Source organism: Polyergus mexicanus, unplaced genomic scaffold (assembly GCF_030449975.1).
Source record: "Polyergus mexicanus isolate NDT 795.1 unplaced genomic scaffold, iyPolMexi1.0 SCAF_10, whole genome shotgun sequence".
NCBI classification, from domain to species: Eukaryota; Metazoa; Arthropoda; class Insecta; order Hymenoptera; family Formicidae; genus Polyergus; species Polyergus mexicanus.
Window position 1 is genome coordinate 4,417,741 of NW_027223330.1, and position 20,580 is coordinate 4,438,320.

The 20,580-nt window shown below is 44.0% G+C and overlaps 3 protein-coding genes and 1 pseudogene across 3 annotated transcripts; 2 read left to right on the forward strand and 2 right to left on the reverse strand.

Moving 5' to 3' along the window:
- The first annotated feature begins 2,502 nt into the window (after positions 1-2,502).
- LOC138937151 (uncharacterized) lies at positions 2,503-6,585 on the forward strand. The gene is made up of 2 exons (XM_070303124.1): positions 2,503-2,522; positions 2,592-6,585. Exon 2 carries the CDS (start codon positions 4,123-4,125, stop codon positions 6,577-6,579), a length of 2,457 nt encoding a protein of 818 aa, XP_070159225.1. The 5' UTR covers positions 2,503-2,522; positions 2,592-4,122; the 3' UTR covers positions 6,580-6,585.
- A 10,820-nt stretch (positions 6,586-17,405) lies between these two features.
- Positions 17,406-18,083, reverse strand: LOC138936949 (uncharacterized). The gene has a single exon (XM_070302746.1). The coding sequence runs from the start codon at positions 18,081-18,083 to the stop codon at positions 17,406-17,408; it is 678 nt and encodes a 225-aa protein (XP_070158847.1).
- A 251-nt stretch (positions 18,084-18,334) lies between these two features.
- LOC138936964 (uncharacterized) lies at positions 18,335-18,736 on the forward strand. Its single transcript, XM_070302778.1, has one exon. It carries the CDS (start codon positions 18,335-18,337, stop codon positions 18,734-18,736), a length of 402 nt encoding a protein of 133 aa, XP_070158879.1.
- A 1,247-nt stretch (positions 18,737-19,983) lies between these two features.
- LOC138936965 (uncharacterized) lies at positions 19,984-20,558 on the reverse strand (annotated as a pseudogene).
- Between the last annotated feature and the right edge of the window lie 22 nt (positions 20,559-20,580).

A 20,580-nucleotide genomic window follows, 5' to 3' on the forward strand; every position in this document is an offset into this window, starting at 1 on the left:
CAGAAGATAACAGCAAAAATAAAGCAGAAACATAGCATGATCTGCTGTATGATCTTCTATACAGATCTGGGCACTCGCTATCCCCACTCCGGATTTTGTGTAGTACCAAAATCGGACATTGTTTCCGCTCTTAGCTACGGCGCTACAATCAGACGGGCCGGTGTGTCATTTTTAATTTTTGGTGATCAATATTACAAAATTCACGAATGATAAAACTACAAACCATAATTGAATCGATCTATTTTGATGAGATTAGGGGAAGTAAAATAAGCTGGTGTGATTAAAAATGTTACGCATACGCACTTTATACTGTTTATACTATCTTTATATTATCTGTCTATCACTAACAAACCCACGCGACAGAAACGAGAAAGATTGCCCGCATTTGCGGCACGGCTTCCAGAAGCAAGTGCCCAGACTTGCATAGAAGACCGTGATTTGTTGTCATAAAATAATGGTAGAATCACAGCAATATTAAGATATGCTATATCAAGTTATAATTCTTTCGTTTACCGTTATATGATGTATCCATATCTCATATTCAAATTTCTGTTACAAGCAAATATAAGATTGTAAAACGCGGTTAATATTATTAAAAATGTGTAATGGCTTTTGCACACAGGACGAGACGACGCGGCAAGCGTTGCCGCTTTCTGTGTCCTGTGTACAGAAGCCATAATATCTATTTTTATCAGCTTAAGAAGATGCCGGACTGTCCTGTTTTACCGGCCATAATAATTATATTTTTGTACACCGAAATTTTTTTATTGGTTACATGAAATGAGAAATCCTTTTCCACGATTAAATTATATACATCAACAAAGTGGGAACTATGCGCTTTTATGTTAAAAACGAAGAAAAGCTAAAAAATTACAGTTTTTTTATCGACTTCTTGCGTCAGGTCGTAACAATATTTGCTTAATATAAAAGTTGTGCAGTTTGTACGTACAAAATAAGATAGGTTCCCACTCGGAAATGCATGAAAGAATATAAGTGAACGTTTAAAAATGTATTTAGAAGCCTAGTAAAAAAGATCATTGTTTATAAAAATTTCGTACATATGTGTGTGTGCGAAATCGAGGCTCAAGAGTAAAACAGAGCAGTAGATTAGTTGCGTGATGTCGCGATAGACGGAGCTGCAATCTTACATGACAAGGACAAACATAATCATACCATCTTTGTTTCTTTTATGGATGTGAGAGTAATATACATGTATGCACCAACATTATTGCAGTATCTTTTCTCTCTCGATCATACGCTCTGTCTCTTTCTAATCGCTCGCTCGCTATGTATTACGTATCGCATATCGTTTAACTTCATGCTTTTCGCATATTCACTTACACGTTCACTCACGCTTCTCTCTCTCTCTCTCTCTCTCTCTCTCTCTCTTTCTGCTTGTTCATTATTATACTCTTTTATTCATTTATTCCAATTATTATATTCTTTTATTTGTTCAACTTTTATTCTTTCTATTCTCGTCTCCCTACATGAAAATAAATAAATTTATTAGTAGTAATACTATGCGGGTTCTAACTCAGGTCCTCTGAGGGGGGGTGAGGGGCGAGGGGAAACCGCGCTGGCGAGGGGGCATGACGTCACGCGGGCGGAGGGGGATTTTGGTGGCGCGGGGTCCGCGGAGAGGGGGAGGGGTCCGCGGCGGAACGGTAGGCGCGGTGTATTACAAAAGGTGAGTGTCGATGTCCGGCTGCTCGAGAATTTATAAACATTATAAACAAAATAAAACCATCGCGGTGGTCTCTTCATCTTTTTTTTCCAGGAAGAGCCGCTCGCGCACTATTGCGCGTAACATTAAAATTAGATGATAAGGCGAGCGCCGATATCCGGCTGCTAGAATTCGCGTCGGGACATGTTTATCGGTGTACTTACAAAAGGCGGGTGTCGATGTCTGAAATATAATGCAAGCGCCGATTTCCGGCTGCTCGATAATTTATAAATAATATAGCGTCAGTAATAAACACTGCCGCAGCAGATCTGGATTTTTCCGATGCTATAGGATAGTATCGTTCGAGTTGCCGGCGAGAACACTACATAGTGAAAAAAGGAAAAGTCTGATAAGTTCGTCACAATTTTCTTCGATAGTAATGCCATCATTAATGGAAATAGTGTTGCGCCGCGGGCTATGGAACGCGGCATGGTGGGCGGAGGATGTGGCAATAGGGCTGTTGAGAGCCCTATTAAATTTAGTGGTGTTCCAAAGAGTAAGTAGCATATTTTATTTCATGTCATATTAATCATTTGTAATATATTAATTATTTGTAATATATTACAATTAAAATTTTGATTGAATTATAATTTTGATTTATAGTACGACTTTACTTGCGAGATCCAGATTCCTGGTTTTATGAATTTTGAACATCGACAAATGATTCGAATGTTTCGGCGGCACGAGCGCGATTTGCGTGAGGACGTATGGGAGGATAACGACCCCGACGACCTCTATTTAATGTGAAGACGTCTCTTCGACCCTACGAGGAGGACATAGAGGAATTATGGGGATGATTGTATCTATTTTTAAAATTTTAGAACGTTCAAACTAGATATTTTAATAAGACGTATTTTTTCTGTTTCAGATGGAGCACCGCCGTATATTTTATTTTTATCCGTATATTATATTTTATTTTTATCCGTATATTATATTTTATTTTTATTATTTTTTTATTGTTATTATTTTTTTATTTTTATTATTTTTTTATTTTTATTATTTTTTATTTTTAACACGATGTTATAGCCCGAGAAGGCTATATACGAATTATTAGATACATATTATTTTAAAGAGATATTATTTTATACAATAAGATATTGCTCAACGTGTAACGCGAATACAGATCACGTTACGAACGTTGACCGAACGAAGCGCTGACAACGCGAGCCACGCGCGAAGCCCGAGCGACCGCGCAATCACCCATTACGAAAACGCGGAAACCAAGGCACGCGGAATAAGGATGTTGCGAAAATGCAACGTAGAAGTCCTACCGAAAAGCAGAAAGGAAATTGCGAAAATGCAAGCAAAGAAGTCCTACTTAGAACTCCTTAGCTTGCATCCGGATCTTGCCGCAAAATCGAGCGACACGACGCATGGTCTGGTCGCTAAACGATCCCCTCTTGGGAAACCAAGGGGAGTTAATAAAAAGGCCCACCGCTAACGAACGGCGGGCAGTCTTTACCATAAATATTACGCGGGCAGTCTTTACCATAAATATTACGCGGGCAGTCTTGATCATTAATTAATATTACGCGGGCAATCTTTATTCCTTTACGCGAGTAATATCTCTAGCAACCGCGAGTGTCAAAACGAATATCAATAATTATTATAATATTAAATAGCCACGCAGTCGGCAGAAATATACACGAAGAAGCGAGAGGCGAGTCTCGAGACCGAAACTCGATTCTAGACACGCGCACGTTAAGATAACCGTTATCGTGATACGCGACGTGAGCGAAAGTGCGGGAACATTGTAAATAAACCAAACCACAAATAAATCTGATATTAATCTATTTATTTAATGTGGAAAGTGTCCGAATTATTTAAATAAAGTTCTCAGGCGGAGCCCGAATTCCCAAATTCCTTCCGGCAAACGATCCCAACTACCGTGCCTCTCCGGAGGCACAACATAATTTGGTGGCAGCGGTGGGATCTGCCGAGGCATCGCCAGAACTAAGCAAGACCTGCAAAAGACACGGTTGTGTTAAAAAGCGGGCACGCCAACAATCAATTCAATTGAAGTTGACGGACGGAAGCAGCAGCTAAGCCTTCCCAAGACCTGCAAAGCACCCAGAGTGTAAACAGGACAGGCACGCCAGCACACGTAAAACGTAAGCTGACGGAAACTACAATCAACGGAAGACACCGCACGGACAACAGAACGAGCATCGCCACAACAGCTGTAGCAGAAACGTGAGCCGCCAAGCATCGCGACCTACGATAACTCTACAGACAACGCACCGACGCCGGACAACGACCGCCGTACGACGAGCATCGTCAGCCGTATCAGCCGCCGAGCGAAGGACTGCAGCGTCAGCAACCTACTGACACAGCGAGCGATCATGCGAGCCGTTATACTATTGTAAGTCCGAAAAAATTTAATAAATATAATAGCGTGAATGTCGGAAGGTTCTAACATACCGAAACCAATAGCGAACCGATCGTGGTTACTGAGTGAACCAGCCCGACGAGCGATTAAATTAAGTTTAGCACCGCGAGAAAATTCTTATAACGTGCGAAAAAACTTAGAAACTCAATACTCGAGCGAAAGCGAGCCCGAGTTACCGGAAAACGTCGTCACAGAACGCGAATTTCCGTTTAACAATTTTGACGAAAGCCTATTCCCGCGTAATACGACTGACCCCACTGACGACACTCAACGCGAGACTAGACGTACGCGACCGTATATTAGTAGAACTCCAAGTAGAGTATCCCTACGGCGCGAATTCTCATTAACTTCCTACGAAAGCGATCTATTCGATCCGGAAGAAATTTATAGCCAACAAGAAAGTAATATGGCCGAATCGCGAAATCCGCGAGAAAACACTCCCGCGAACCTGCCACAAAGCGCGGTAGACGAGGAAATAGAAAGGATGCGACGATCCATTCACCAAATGGACCGAAATATAGTGGAGGCGGATCACACACCGCCCCACGAGAGAAACCGCGAAGAAAAAGGAGATTATACACAGATAATCCACATTTTAAATGAAATACGCGCGGACATCCATTCGTTAAACATACGAGTAACGCGATTAGAGAGCGCGGACGCGCAATTACCCCGTCATACAGACATTAACAGGGAAAACGATAATGATGCGTTTGAAACGACATATGGGCGAACGGGACGCGATATCAGAAATCGACGAAGCGTCGCCCCGAATTATCTACCGTTAAAGGAAGCGAGAATGATGATCCCCGAGTTCGACGGAACCTCGCGACATAAACTGCAAGAATTTTTAAACGCGTGCAAATACGCTGTTCAGAACATAAACCCCGCAGACGAAGAATCGTTAATTCAAGCAATCTTATTTACAAAATTAAAAGGGAAAGCGATGCAGGACTTTGAGACGCGAGATATACAAACGTTCGACGAATTAAAGCAGCAACTCGAGACTTGTTACCAGTCGAAACAAAGCACGACACATTTACAGATCGAATTCAACTCGCTAAAACAAAAGCCGAATGAAACTGCGTACGCTTTCGGACAACGCGTTGATCTACTAGCGATGAAATTATACGATTCAATGATCGAAGGACAAGAGCATTCCGCATTATCCAAACGCACGATTCAACAGACAATCCAGGCGCAGGCATTAATAAATTTCCAAATCGGGTTACACGACGAATTACAAGTGCTCGTACGCGCGCAGCGATATACGACGCTCCAAGAAGCGATAACGGGCGCGAGCGCCGAAGAAAAACTCAGACCGGGAACAGCGAGAACGAGTGGTTTTGCTAATAAAAATAAAACCGAATTTAGTTACTCGCGAAATAGTCGAAGTTCAAACTCGCAATGCTTTAAATGCGGAAAAAACGGACATTTCGGACGCGATTGCCGTAGCAGCCGATACGCGCTCCCGAAACCGGAAAAACCCTCGCGAATAAACGCGATAAATAAATACTGCTCGCATTGCAAAAGAACAGGACACAGCCGCGACGAATGCTGGAGTCTAAAAGGGAAACCGAAAAACAATACAAATAAACTAAAAGTCGGAAATCAGCAAAAAACGCGCGACGAAAATATACGCGATCGAAAGAAACCGCGACAACAAAACAGAAACGCCGATAGCGCAAGTAGCAGCAGCGAAGACGAGCAGGAGGAAGCGAGAAAGAGACAACCGCGACCTGCATCCGAGTATCGCGTTACGCATATTAAAGATATGCCACGTGCGAAGAAAAAGACGGACTTATTGCTAATAACATTACCAATGCGACAAGCAAAAGACGGGAAAATACAGATGTTATACGACTCAGGGTCGACCATTTCATTAATAAAATTGAAACAGTTAAAAGATGACACACTAATACATGAAGGTAAAATCGCGCTCACAGGCATAACCGGACATAAAATACATACCATCGGAAAAATGTACGCCACTATTAAAATGGACAATCACAAGGTAAAACATGCATTTTACGTTGTAAGAGACGACATTCCGATAGAATATGAAGGAATAATAGGAATCGATTTCCTTCGACAACATTCGGTATCCTGTGATTATAATCAAAATCAATTAAAAATAGGAGACGCCGTGCTAAGATTCCATACGTTTAACAAAACAATTCTAAAACCGCGCAGCGAGACCATCGTAAAAGCGATAACAAAGCAAAATCGGATAGGAATAGTACGAGCAGAGGAAACAGCTCCAGGAATCTACCTTGGAAACTGCTTAGTAGAACCGAAGGATTATACTTGTCCAGTTAGTATCATAAACACAACCGATACGGAAGTCGAGATACAAACGCCGAACGTCACACTCGAGGACATAGAACGCGAAATCAAATCCAAAATACACACGATACAAGCAAGAAAAAATTTTAAGCCTACTAACTCGAGACACGGACAAATATGACAACTACTACGCACACAACATTTAAATACGGAAGAAAAACAGGCACTCCTACGGATATGCGAAGAATATTACGATACATTTCAGTTGGACGGAGAACCACTGACGTGCACCGCGACGATAGAGCACGAGATAAACACGCGCGCCGACACCTCGCCGGTGAACACGAGACCGTATCGTCTTCCCGAAAAGCACAAAACGGAAGTAAATAAACAAGTGCAAGAAATGCTAAAAAATGGCATAATCAGAACAAGCGCGAGTCAATGGAACGCACCCTTATTGGTGGTACCAAAAAAGGCCGACGCATCCGGAAAACCTAAGCTCCGAGTAGTAGTAGATTTTCGGAAGCTAAACGATTTAACAATAGGCGATTCATTTCCACTGCCCAATATCACCGATATACTGGACCAGCTAGGAAACGCTAAATATTTTACTACACTAGACTTAGCGTCAGGATATCACCAGATACCGATGGCTGAGCGGGATAAACAAAAGACAGCTTTTTCAACGCCCTACGGACACTATGAATTTAATAGAATGCCGTTTGGATTGAAAAATGCGCCAGCAACATTCCAGAGATTGATGAATTCAATTTTAACAGGAATGCAAGGACTTAAATGTCTAGTTTATTTAGACGACATCGTCATATACGGATCGAGCCTAGAGGACCACAATAGAAGACTCAAGGAAGTACTACAGAGACTCCGAGAAAATAATCTAAAATTGCAACCAGATAAATGCGAGTTTTTGCGCAAAGAAGTAATTTATCTAGGTCACATTATTTCGGAGAATGGAATATCTCCGGACCCGTCAAAGCTAACCGCGATAAAAGAATTTCCGACGCCGAAGAAAGTAAAAGATATACAATCTTTCATAGGACTAGCCGGATACTACAGAAAATTCATAGAAGATTTTTCAAAAATAGCCAAGCCACTAACGAAATTAACAAAGAAAACGGAAAAATTCGAGTGGACAATGGAACAGCAAAATGCTTTTGAAATATTAAAAGAAAAATTAATGACGGCGCCAGTGCTAATGTATCCAGATTTCAATCAAGAATTCATAGTGACCACTGATGCTTCCGACTATGCAATCGGAGCAGTATTGTCACAAGGAAAAGTAGGTAATGACCGACCAATTGCTTACGCCAGCAGAGTTTTATCGCGGGCGGAGCAGAATTACAATACAACCGAGAAAGAATTATTAGCGATTGTATGGGCTGTAAAACATTTTAGGCCATACGTATATGGTACGAAATTCAAAATCGTAACCGATCACAAACCATTAATCTGGTTATTTAATGTGAATGATCCCGGATCAAGATTAATCCGATGGAGATTAAAACTCGAAGAATATGATTATGAAATCATTCATAAGGCCGGACGAGCGAACGCGAACGCCGATGCACTGAGCCGCAATGTAACAAGAGAAGCGCATAAAACAGAAGAGGAAGAACGAGAAATCCTCGCAATAGAAGAAGAAACAAACTCCGACGAAGAAAAAATATACACAGAGGAAGACAAGAAACAGATATTATATGAATATCATGATGCACCCACAGGAGGACATCAAGGAGTTGAACGAACGATAAAAAGAATCCGCCTAAATTATAATTGGCCAGGAATAACGAAAGATGTAGAAAAATACATCGCAAAATGCGAATTGTGCCAGAAAAATAAATTATCGCGAAAAAATAAGGTACCGTTAATAATTACGGATACGCCTACTAAACCGTTCGAAAAATGCGCGTTAGATATTGTAGGACCGTTAACAGTTACAACAAACGGAAATAAATATCTCTTAACATTCCAAGACAATTTAACGAAATTCAGCAAAGCGATACCGATTCCAAATCAAGAAGCGAACACGGTTAGCAAGGAATTTGTTACAAAAATTGTACTTGAACACGGAATACCGGAAAAAATTTTAACGGATCAAGGCACAAATTTCCTCAGCGACATATTTAAAAATACATGTAAATTATTAAAAATAAATAAAATACAAACAACTGCCTATCATCCGGAAAGTAATGGCGCGTTAGAACGATCGCATCGAACATTAGCAGAATATTTAAGACACTACATAAACGAAGACCAGACAGACTGGGACGAATGGATACCGTTCGCAATGTTCACATATAATACGACGCCACACACAGCTACGGGGTATACACCCTTCGAATTAGTCTACGGGCACCAAGCGGATTTACCTACGTCACTGACGAGACCGCCTAAACCAACATATAATTATGACGATTACGCGCAAGAATTGAAAGAAAGACTAAGGGCAACGAATCAGCTCGCAAAAGAGCATATCAAAGAAGAAAAATTCAAAGCCAAAAAACAATACGACAAAAATACTAGAGAAATAAAATTTAAAGTCGGAGACAAAGTATTAGTTTACGACGAGACGCTCCGACGCGGACGATCTAAGAAACTTGAATCCCTATGGACCGGACCGTATGTAATAATTGAGAAAAATTCGGACGTGAATTATACAATTAAAAAAGGAAGAAAAGCGGTTCGCATGCATACAAATAAATTAAAACAATTTATAGAAAATTAGAATAAGAAGTAAATTGAAAGATATAAACAATGATTTACAGGACAATAATGACAAATTCTTTACGAAAAAACAATTCGTATATCCTATGGCGACGAGTGGAATAACCACAATAATTATAATAATATTAATAATTTATATAATTGTAAAAAATAAAAAGAAATATACAAAACGACCGTCAGTCAGGATATACGAAGAGGACGAACCACGTATGTCCTACAGATTCCCAAAACCCATACTAAAACGAAGTCTAAGTACACGATTTTAGATAAGTATAGGAATAATAAGAAACGATTATATCTCATATTGTATACGGGAAAAATGTTGTACATTAGAATAAGAAAAAATAATTTTTAAAATAAGTGTGTTTTGCGAAAAACGTCACTTTTACACCTCCGTTTTTCTTTTTTTTACGGGGGAGGGATGTTATAGCCCGAGAAGGCTATATACGAATTATTAGATACATATTATTTTAAAGAGATATTATTTTATACAATAAGATATTGCTCAACGTGTAACGCGAATACAGATCACGTTACGAACGTTGACCGAACGAAGCGCTGACAACGCGAGCCACGCGCGAAGCCCGAGCGACCGCGCAATCACCCATTACGAAAACGCGGAAACCAAGGCACGCGGAATAAGGATGTTGCGAAAATGCAACGTAGAAGTCCTACCGAAAAGCAGAAAGGAAATTGCGAAAATGCAAGCAAAGAAGTCCTACTTAGAACTCCTTAGCTTGCATCCGGATCTTGCCGCAAAATCGAGCGACACGACGCATGGTCTGGTCGCTAAACGATCCCCTCTTGGGAAACCAAGGGGAGTTAATAAAAAGGCCCACCGCTAACGAACGGCGGGCAGTCTTTACCATAAATATTACGCGGGCAGTCTTTACCATAAATATTACGCGGGCAGTCTTGATCATTAATTAATATTACGCGGGCAATCTTTATTCCTTTACGCGAGTAATATCTCTAGCAACCGCGAGTGTCAAAACGAATATCAATAATTATTATAATATTAAATAGCCACGCAGTCGGCAGAAATATACACGAAGAAGCGAGAGGCGAGTCTCGAGACCGAAACTCGATTCTAGACACGCGCACGTTAAGATAACCGTTATCGTGATACGCGACGTGAGCGAAAGTGCGGGAACATTGTAAATAAACCAAACCACAAATAAATCTGATATTAATCTATTTATTTAATGTGGAAAGTGTCCGAATTATTTAAATAAAGTTCTCAGGCGGAGCCCGAATTCCCAAATTCCTTCCGGCAAACGATCCCAACTACCGTGCCTCTCCGGAGGCACAACAACACACACACACACATTTGTATTATACACACATTTTGTAAAATAAACACATTATTATATATAATAAAATGATTATTTCTGCACCTTCTTCTTTCCTTTTCCTACTCGTGCATGCCTAGCATTATCTCTCTTTCTCCCGCGAACGTATCCTTTTCCCACGCCAATGCGAACGCCTCGCGCCGTCCTTTTCCCACACGCGTGCATGCGGTCGCCTCGCGCTATCTCCCTCATACTCACCGTCTTACGAACGCTATACTCATCGCACCGACTTACGAACGCTATCCCTTTCCCGCGCTCATGCGAACGCCTCGCGCCGTCCTTCTCCCACACGCGTGCATGCGGTCGCCTCGCGCTATCTCCCTCATACTCACCGTCTTACGAACGCTATACTCATCGCACCGACTTACGAACGCTATCCCTTTCCCGCGCTCATGCGAACGCCTCGCGCCGTCCTTCTCCCACACGCATGCATGCGGTCGCCTCGCGCTATCTCCCTCATACTAACCGTCTTACGAACGCTATACTCATCGCACCGACTTACGAACGCTATCCCTTTCCCGCGCTCATGCGAACGCCTCGCGCCGTCCTTCTTTTTTTTTTTTTTTGTAACGGAGGGGAAATGCCTTTACGCATACCCCGCCTCGATGGGGTTCGAGGCGGGGTTATGTGGGACTACCCCCGGCCTAAATAAACGGCCGGGGACTACCCACTAAAACCCCTCCAGGTGGCCTATCTCGGGCGTTTCAGGGGGCCTCTCTGGAAACTGGCGTATGCACTACATCAGAGAGACCCCCCGCCCACGGGCCGTGCCCGCTGGGGGAGCGGTTTCTGTCTCCCCCAGTGTCCCCGTTGTTGATGGGGACATCATCCTATCTTGGCGAGAGGGGGACTACCGCCCCTCTCGCCGCCATCCCGGTGTTATTCCCGGGGAGGGCGTGGTCGGGCCCAGGTACCCCACCTGGGTTCCGACCACCGGGCCCAGTTCGGGGTGAGACGTCCGCGACGAAATAGCGGACGTCCCCCCGAGTTGTCCGGGCCCCGCGCATTCGCTGGGGGAGTTCGATGGGGACGGTTGCGACCACGTCCCCTCCCCCTGCGTGCGCCCCCCCTTTGCTGGGATGGGTTTCTGGGATGCCCGGAGGCTTGTGCTGCCCCGGCTCCCATCGGCCCACCCCCGGGGGCCCGTCGGGCGCGATTGCGGCCCCCCGGGTGTTCTCCGGGAGGCCGATCTCGCTCCCTTTCGGCCTCCTCCTTCTGGAGCATAACTGCTTCACAGAAGGTGGAGACCGCCCTCCAGGACTCCTCGCTCTCGAGCATAGCCGCTACGATGCTCGAGAGCGAGAAGTCAATATCCCCTATTACGTTGACGAGAACACGGCGCTCTTCTGCCCACGCTGGGCACACCTCCAGCGTGTGCTGCGCCGTGTCCTCGTCCCCCCCCGTACAATGGTGGCAGCGTGCGCTGTCCTCTTTACCGATGCGACACAGGTACGAGCCAAAACACCCGTGGCCCGTAAATACCTGTGTCGCACGGTACGACATCTCGCCACCCGCCCGTGTGACCCACTTGATCAAATGAGGGCGGATGGCCTCGACGACGCGCCTCCCCGATGTATCTTGGGGGTTGGAGAGGTGTTCGTCCCACCTCTCCAGAGCGCGTCGCCTAGCCTGGAGTCTCACGGCGGCCTTGACCTTAGGGGTCAAAACCACGCCGAGCCCGCCGAGCTCTCGCGTACGCGCGTAAACGTGCGCGTACATGTCTGCGTAGAGCTCGACGGGCGGCATCCCCGCCAATAATGAGGCCGCCGTGTGCGACACCGTCCTATAACCTCGGACTACCCTGATGGCCACCCTCCTAAATACTCTGCGCAGCAGTATGCTGCCGCGCCGATTGGCCACCAGGGCGTCCGCCCACACCGGTGACCCGTAAAGGGCCACCGCCCGGACGGTGTTCGCGTATAGGCGCCGCACCCGGCCATCCGGACCCCCGAGATTGGGCAAGAGTCGGCCGAGGTTAAGTGCCACCGACTCCGCCCTGGGGGCCAGAAGCTCAAAGTGCGCGCCAAAACTCCAGGCCGCGTCCAGGTAGAGACCAAGGTATTTTAACCTGTCTCCCACCCGGACGGAGACGTCACCCACCATGACATGGGCCTCGGCGGGGGGAGCCCCATGCGGGAGTGGTGCACTTGGACACAGTATAATTGGACACGGTGCAAATGGACACGTTACAAATGGACACGAGATTTTGCACACGGTTCAATTGGACACAGTGCATTTGGACACAGTAATTTTGGATACAGTAGCTTTTGGACACATAAGAAAATACGCATCGTTTACTTGGACACCGCTCAATTGGACACTGTTCATTTGGACACCGTTCGTTTGGACACAGAAAGATGCGCACCGTTCATTTGGACACCGTTCGTTTGGACACCGTTATTTGCCCACCGTTCGTTTGGACACCGTTCATTTGCCCACCGTTCGTTTGGACACCGTTCATTTGCCCACTGTTCGTTTGGACACCGTTCATTTGCCCACCGTTCGTTTGGACACCGTTCATTTGCCCACCGTTCGTTTGGACACAAAAATTTGATTTAAATTATACGACGTGATCCACACCAAATTTTTGTTTTAAATAAGAAATAGGTTTGGGTTAGGTTATATCTTCCGGAAGTGGAGCCCCCCCGCAGGGGGGGCGGAACCCACTGTATGCATGCATGACATCCAAATATGTGAAAGGCTAAACAAAGTGCTAAAAGCAATGTAAAATTAATGACATCAGTATCAGAGATATATAAGTATGAATATATTTTATTTTGACAGATATTATAACCTTCAAATGTATCTCCTTTTCACGATTTCATATTTTACATAGATTTACCAGTATAAAGTGTTATAAGAATACTGATTATATTTTCCCAAAATGATTTTTATTTCTCTCCATCTGTTACATATTCAAACAAACAGTGCGCATGTTTCTGTGTACAAATGAACGGTGGGCAAATGCACGGTGTCCAAACGAACGGTGGGCAAATGAACGGTGTCCAAACGAACAGTGGGCAAATGAACGGTGTCCAAACGAACGGTGGGCAAATGAACGGTGTCCAAACGAACGGTGGGCAAATGAACGGTGTCCAAACGAACGGTGGGCAAATAACGGTGTCCAAACGAACGGTGTCCAAATGAACGGTGCGCATTTTTCTGTGTCCAAACGAACAGTGTCCAATTGAGCGGTGTCCAAGTAAACGATGTGTATTTTCTTATGTGTCCAAAAGCTACTGTATCCAAAATTACTGTGTCCAAATGCACTGTGTCCAATTGAACCGTGTGCACAATCTCGTGTCCATTTGTAACGTGTCCATTTGCACCGTGTCCAATTGTACTGTGTCCAAGTGAAGGCCACTCGCCCCATGCTCCCCCCTATGCATGAATAGCGCCTCGGTCTTATGAGGCGCTACCTGCAGGCCCACGCCACGGATCGCGCGGACAGCGCACGCTACCCCGACGTTGGCGATATGAACCGCAGCCCCCCAGCTCTCTCCCCCGGCCAACAGCAAAGTGTCGTCGGCGTAACAGACGACACTGCAGCCGGGGGGGAGGGCAATACCCAGCACCCTATTATAGGCGAGGTTCCACAGGGTGGGGCCCAACACGGACCCCTGTGGAACCCCGCAATATACGCCCCTTCTGCTTAGGAATACCCGGTTGTTGGGGTATTCCAGCCACCTGTCCCGGAAATAGCTTCTCAGGACCTCCACCATGTAGGGGGGAAGGCCGAAGGTGTTCATGGCCTTCCCCACCATACTCCAGGGCAGGGTGTTAAATGCGTTGCGGATGTCTAACGACACCGCAAGTACCACCCTGCCCTCCTCCATAATGGACTCCGCGTTGGACCGGACGCGCAAGATCGCGTCAACGGTCGATCGCCCCCCGCGGAATCCATACTGGTCTCGGTGGAGGTCCATCTCTCCCCGGGACAGGTGTTGGACGAGACGGTTCGCCAACACTCTCTCCAAGAGTTTCCCCGCCTCGTCCAACAGGCAGATAGGCCTGTATGCAGAAGGGGCGTTGCTGGGCTTGCCCCCCTTCGGGATGAGGACCAATCTGGCCCTCACCCATGCTGGGGGGAATATGCCCTCCCTGAGGCAGCTGTTAAACAGCCGCCTCAGGCGCCCGGACAGTTGGGCCAAAGCCAGGACCCAGACCCGGCCGGGGATCCCGTCGGGACCTGGGGCCTTGTTGCCCCGGAGTCTCAACCGCCGGATCACCTCGGCCATCTCTTCCTCCGAAACCTCCAAGTCCTCCGACCACGGGATGGTCGCGTCTTGGCGACCACCCGCGTCAAAAGGGGGACCCTCGGATGGGAAGAGGGTCCCCAGGATATTATCGAGGACTTGGGGTTCCAGAGTTTCCGTCGCGGAGGGCGCTCAAGCTTTCAGCTTGTTCATAACAAACTTATACGGGCGCCCCCATGGGTCTGCGTCCAAGGAGCGCAGGAGCTCGTCCCATGCTCGGGCCTTGGCCCTCCTGATCGCGGCGCTGAGGTCGTTCCTAGCGGCACGGAACGCCCCATACGCCTCTGCCGTCCTCTCGGCGTCGGGTCGACGCCGGGCCTGGGCGCGCCGTCCTTTTCCTACGCATTACGGCATCGTACCTTAAGATCGCGCGCGGTTTGTACGGAGGATATGCAAGGAAGGGAAGCGAAAGAAATACATAATCATTTTTTTCATTTTTTTTAACATATTTATTTATTTATTTATACTACCATACATCACCCCGTCTCAAGGTTTCAGACAAAATTTCATCCACAGCATAAGCTAATAGTTCGCAATCTATGATAGATGTTTTATCATAGACTTCGCGCAAGATTTTAACCGCAGAATCTCTCTCGGAGCCAAACATATTACTTTGCAAACTCCGAACAAATTGATCGAAACTATCATTTACAGCTTCTAGATTCCCGCACAGCTTCAAATATTCGTGATTAACACAGTGTTCGAGTTCGAATAAGAAAAATATAGTTGACGATTTCATGTACAAGCAAGAATCGCGCAACGTAAGTTTGACAACATTCGCATCACTTATTTTAACAATCTCAATTGTTAAATCGTTAATCCATATCGGTGCATGATTAGGCGTCTGTACAAGTTGTTCAACGTCCGCGCGTTTCAGCATTAGCGATTCCCATGTATCGATAGACAAAACGATTCGGTTGCCTCGGTTATCGCCCAGATGCAGTTCCACGTAAGATGTTATTCCAACGCTGATTCCGATATCCAAGTATTTGTAAGCAGTGCGCGTCAAAGCAAATCTGCGTACCAAAATACGTGGTTTATCGCATCTGAAAAATACAAAAAAAAAAATATGAAATAGCATGGAAAAAACATATATGAAAAATATATAAAAAATATATAAAACATTTGTGATACTTACAAATCAAGTGGTTTCTTGTACGGCTTAACTTCATCTCGTGGTTTCTTGCACGGTTTAATTTCGTCTCGTGGAACGTAGTAATTCGCGCGTTTGCAACCGTTGCTGGTGCTTCCTTCAGCGGAGTACATTTTGTCTCTCGGTTATGAGAAGTGAACCGTTGATGCTAGCGGTTGATGCGACACTGATCGTATAAAAATTAATCGAATATACGCGACGCTTATGTTTCAAAAGTATGATGTGGTGGGAGATCAATGCTCTGAAAATTTAGGAGAAGGGGAAACGGTCAACATTACAAAGAATTCTTAGAAACGACTCGCGAGGAAAGGAGTGGGGAGAATAAGAAATAAAAAAAAAACATTAAATACGTTTACACATTTTATTTATAAAAATATTACAATTTTTTTTGGTATTGCGACCACCAGTTAAATATTTTTAATACATTCTGTAATGCGCAATTCTTAACATGTTTTCCACATCGTATAGTATTAGTAACATCTAGATTATTTAAAGATTCAATATCTTCGTAATCAGCATCCAAAGTCTCGATGATTAAATTTTCTCTCGCAAGATTCTCGAGCAAATCCACCAGCCATTCCCGTTTCTGGCATCCCTTAACGTACACGAGAGTCGATGTCTCGTCATCCTCTTCTGTTCCAAGCACGGCTGATGTAATCAAGCGTTTAGCCATGCTGTACGGCACGTTTCCGTCTTCCCATCGTAATCCATGGTGATTCGCGATCAGCCAGGAAGCGCAGGATTTGTCGGATTTCGTGAGGAGATTCCATGGTAGGGGGTATGTAAAAATGTAATGCGCCAGAACGGTCCCCTTTTTCAGCACCGCCACCTCCTTTACGACAAATTTCATCCCGACGAAGAATCCTTGTAGGTCCACGAACGTTGGTACAGACATAACGTTTTTCTTTTTTATATCGACACGTCGAGAACAAGACTGCGATTGATCCTGATGTATTACAGATTTTATATCGTCTCATTCCCCTTAGGTGATTTTGCGCACAACATTGATCAACGGGTTGTACTGAATCACGCGGTCGTGTATGATGAGGCAGTACGCTGTGGTATTCGGCGGCACGTTCTCCTTACACTCGAATTCCAATCTCACATCCACGGTTGCGCTTTTGACCGATTCGTTTTGTCGAGAGCAATCGATGATCACGAATGGACCGTTACGTAAAAATTGCGTGACGGTGAGACTCGGCTCTAGATACTCGTATCCGTAATACTTTTTGCAGAAACGTTGATACGTGTCGTACAAAATCGACCATCTGTTTTTATCGAAATCCAGATTCATATCGTCGTACGGATAACATTCCGAGTTCAGATAGAGTTTCACATTGGTCAATTTGCAGTCGTCGAATCGACTCGTATCCTCGGACATGACGTTCTTCCGACCTGACTGCAGAACGAAAACAACGTATCGCGGCTTCTCCAGCTGAGTCGCGGTCTTAATGGGCCACGAATGTTTGGTTGTACGCTGCAATAGCGGAAATTCGTACAGATCCTACGAGCGAAAACCCATACTGAGGTATTGTCCGCTTTCCAAGGCGCGCAGCATCGATAACTTGTTAATCTCGTTCAATACGACGTGCGGCATTCGCCATTGTATCTTGAATATGTCGATCACAGGCTCCAACACCAAATTTCCAATCATGCAATTGTTGTCGTTGCGCGATCGTATTAAGATCAATTCGTGACGAGCGTTAATCACCACGCGCCTGTAATCCTCGCAAAATCCCAATAACATGTAGAGCGGTACGCAAAAATTAAAGTATCCATTCGTGTTAGTAGGCGAATCCCAGCCGGCGTTTCTCATAATCACGGTTCTATCGGATGATATCGTTACATAGTTCTTGAGTGTGCTGGTTATTCCCACATTTCTGCTACGATCAATCTCCACACCGTCGAGTTCGTATCGAATCTCATCGAACATGAACGCGACGCAATTATTTCCCAGTACCACATCAAACCCTTCAGCTGGTTTGTTTATCACTAGTTTTCCCTCGATGTATAGAAAACTCTCATACGGTAACGTATACAGATCCTGTTGTTGTATGGGTATTCGTATCTCATCGCTGTGCTCAAACGTCGTATTGGCGTACGGGTTGTACGTGTGAGTCTCGATCTTGACGATACGATCGTCAAAGACCGGCTCGCCTTCGATGTTAAGGATATCGGTCATGTTTTCTCAGATATTTCGCACCGCGAATCCCAAAGATTGTAAAAATTCAACGTTTGACGCGTTGAGTTTCTTTTTCTTGGCGCAACCGGATAAGCGAATATTAGCGAATGTTGATGTTGTTGTCGTTGTTGTCGCGTTATCTATCGCGTCTTTCGCTCCGCTCAACACGAGCATCTCATGTATCGCGCGCTAATTTTGTCGCCGTCGTACGTGCAATCGATTACAACACGCGCAAGCATCGAACGATCGGTATGCGACCCGCCGACGTTACCCCCGCGATCGCCGAAAGACTCTTGGATACTGTGTACAGCGCGATAAAGATCGCGGGTCCGGCAAAGTTCAAAGTAGGTGACCCGGTACGCGTTAGCAAGTACAAGACGATCTTCGAGAAGGGTTACACGCCAAACTGGACCACCGAAGTGTTTAAGATCGTTAAAGTGCAACGTACTAATCCCGTAACTTATCTACTCGAGGACTATCGCAAAAAATCTGTCGCTGGAGCGTTCTACGAGTACGAGTTGCGTCGCGCGACTTATTCGGACGTGTATCTCGTGGAGAAAGTACTGCGCAGGAGAGGTGACGAGGTTTACGTCAAATGGTTGGGATTCGATGGATCGCACAACTCTTGGATACACAAGGACAATGTGGTTTAATTCGTACAAACTGTATTTTATTTTTAACATATAAAGAATATGAAATACATATAAAGTATCTGAAATATAAAAAATATATGTAAGATGTATACAGCATATAAAATATGAAATATAAAAAAAGAAAAAAAAGAAAGATAGGAATATATATATATTTATTTTGTTTTCCTTATACATACATACATACATACATACATACATACATACATACATATATACATTACATACATACATATATACATATATACATACATACATACATTACATACGTACATACGTACATACGTACATACGTACATACGTACATACGTACATACGTACATACGTACATACGTACATACGTACATACGTACATACGTACATACGTACATACGTACATACGTACATACGTATATACGTACATACGTACATACATACATACATACATACATACATACATACATACATACATACATACATACGTACATACGTACATACGTACATACATACATACGTACATATGTACATACATACATACGTACATACATACATACATACATACATACGTACATACATACATACATACATACATACATACATACATACATACATACATATATACATTACATACATACATATATACATACATACATACATTACATACGTACATACGTACATACGTACATACGTACATACGTACATACGTACATACGTACATACGTACATTACATACATACATACATACGTACATACATACATACATACATACATACATACATACATACATACATACATATATACATTACATACATACATATATACATACATACATACATTACATACGTACATACGTACATACGTACATACGTACATACGTACATACGTACATACGTACATTACATACATACATACATACGTACATACGTACATACATACATACATACATACATACATACATACGTACATACGTACATACGTACATACGTACATACGTACATACGTACATACATACATACATACATACATACATACATACATACATACATACATACATACGTACGTACATACATACATACATACATACATACATACATACATACATACATACATACATACATACATTACATACATACATATATATACATATATACATGCATACATATACATACATACATATATACATACATTACATTACATTACATTACATTACATTACATTACATTACATTACATTACATTACATTACATTACATTACATTACATTACATTACATTATAAGGGTATCCGGTAATGTCCCCACGGTAGGGTGTCGGTCGAATCAGGTACGATATATCGCTTGTCGTCGTGCGGACTTAGAGCGATTTTTGTCTCGCTGATTGTGTACACTTCGTGCAATTTTGATCTTATGCAGGATTGTTGTCGAGTCATTTCAATGTCATCGCGCAGACACCGCGTGTAATCGTCGAACGTTATCGTTCTCGCTACGACGTTACGCTTGACACCTTTAACCTTTTTGTATCCTTTTTATTATTTACTCGCAACGCGTACATTTTTGCTCTAAGCCCGACAAATTCAGTCATGATCGCACCGTTATTCTCGTCCTTCATCAAACCCGGCACTTTCTTGTTCTCGAGCGGTATACCGTACGCGTTGTTAGCCGGATAATCGCTCGTGTCGAATCTAGCGATATCGCGTTTCATATTCTCGTACACATCCTCGCACTCGATGTGATAAATCAAACTGTCTGTATCGGTGTACATTATTTTACAATTTTTGCGATATAACGGTAACATGTACTCGTGGTGAAATTCGTATAAACACACTTTCGATATATCGAATATACACATACCGACATAGATCGGTTTATTG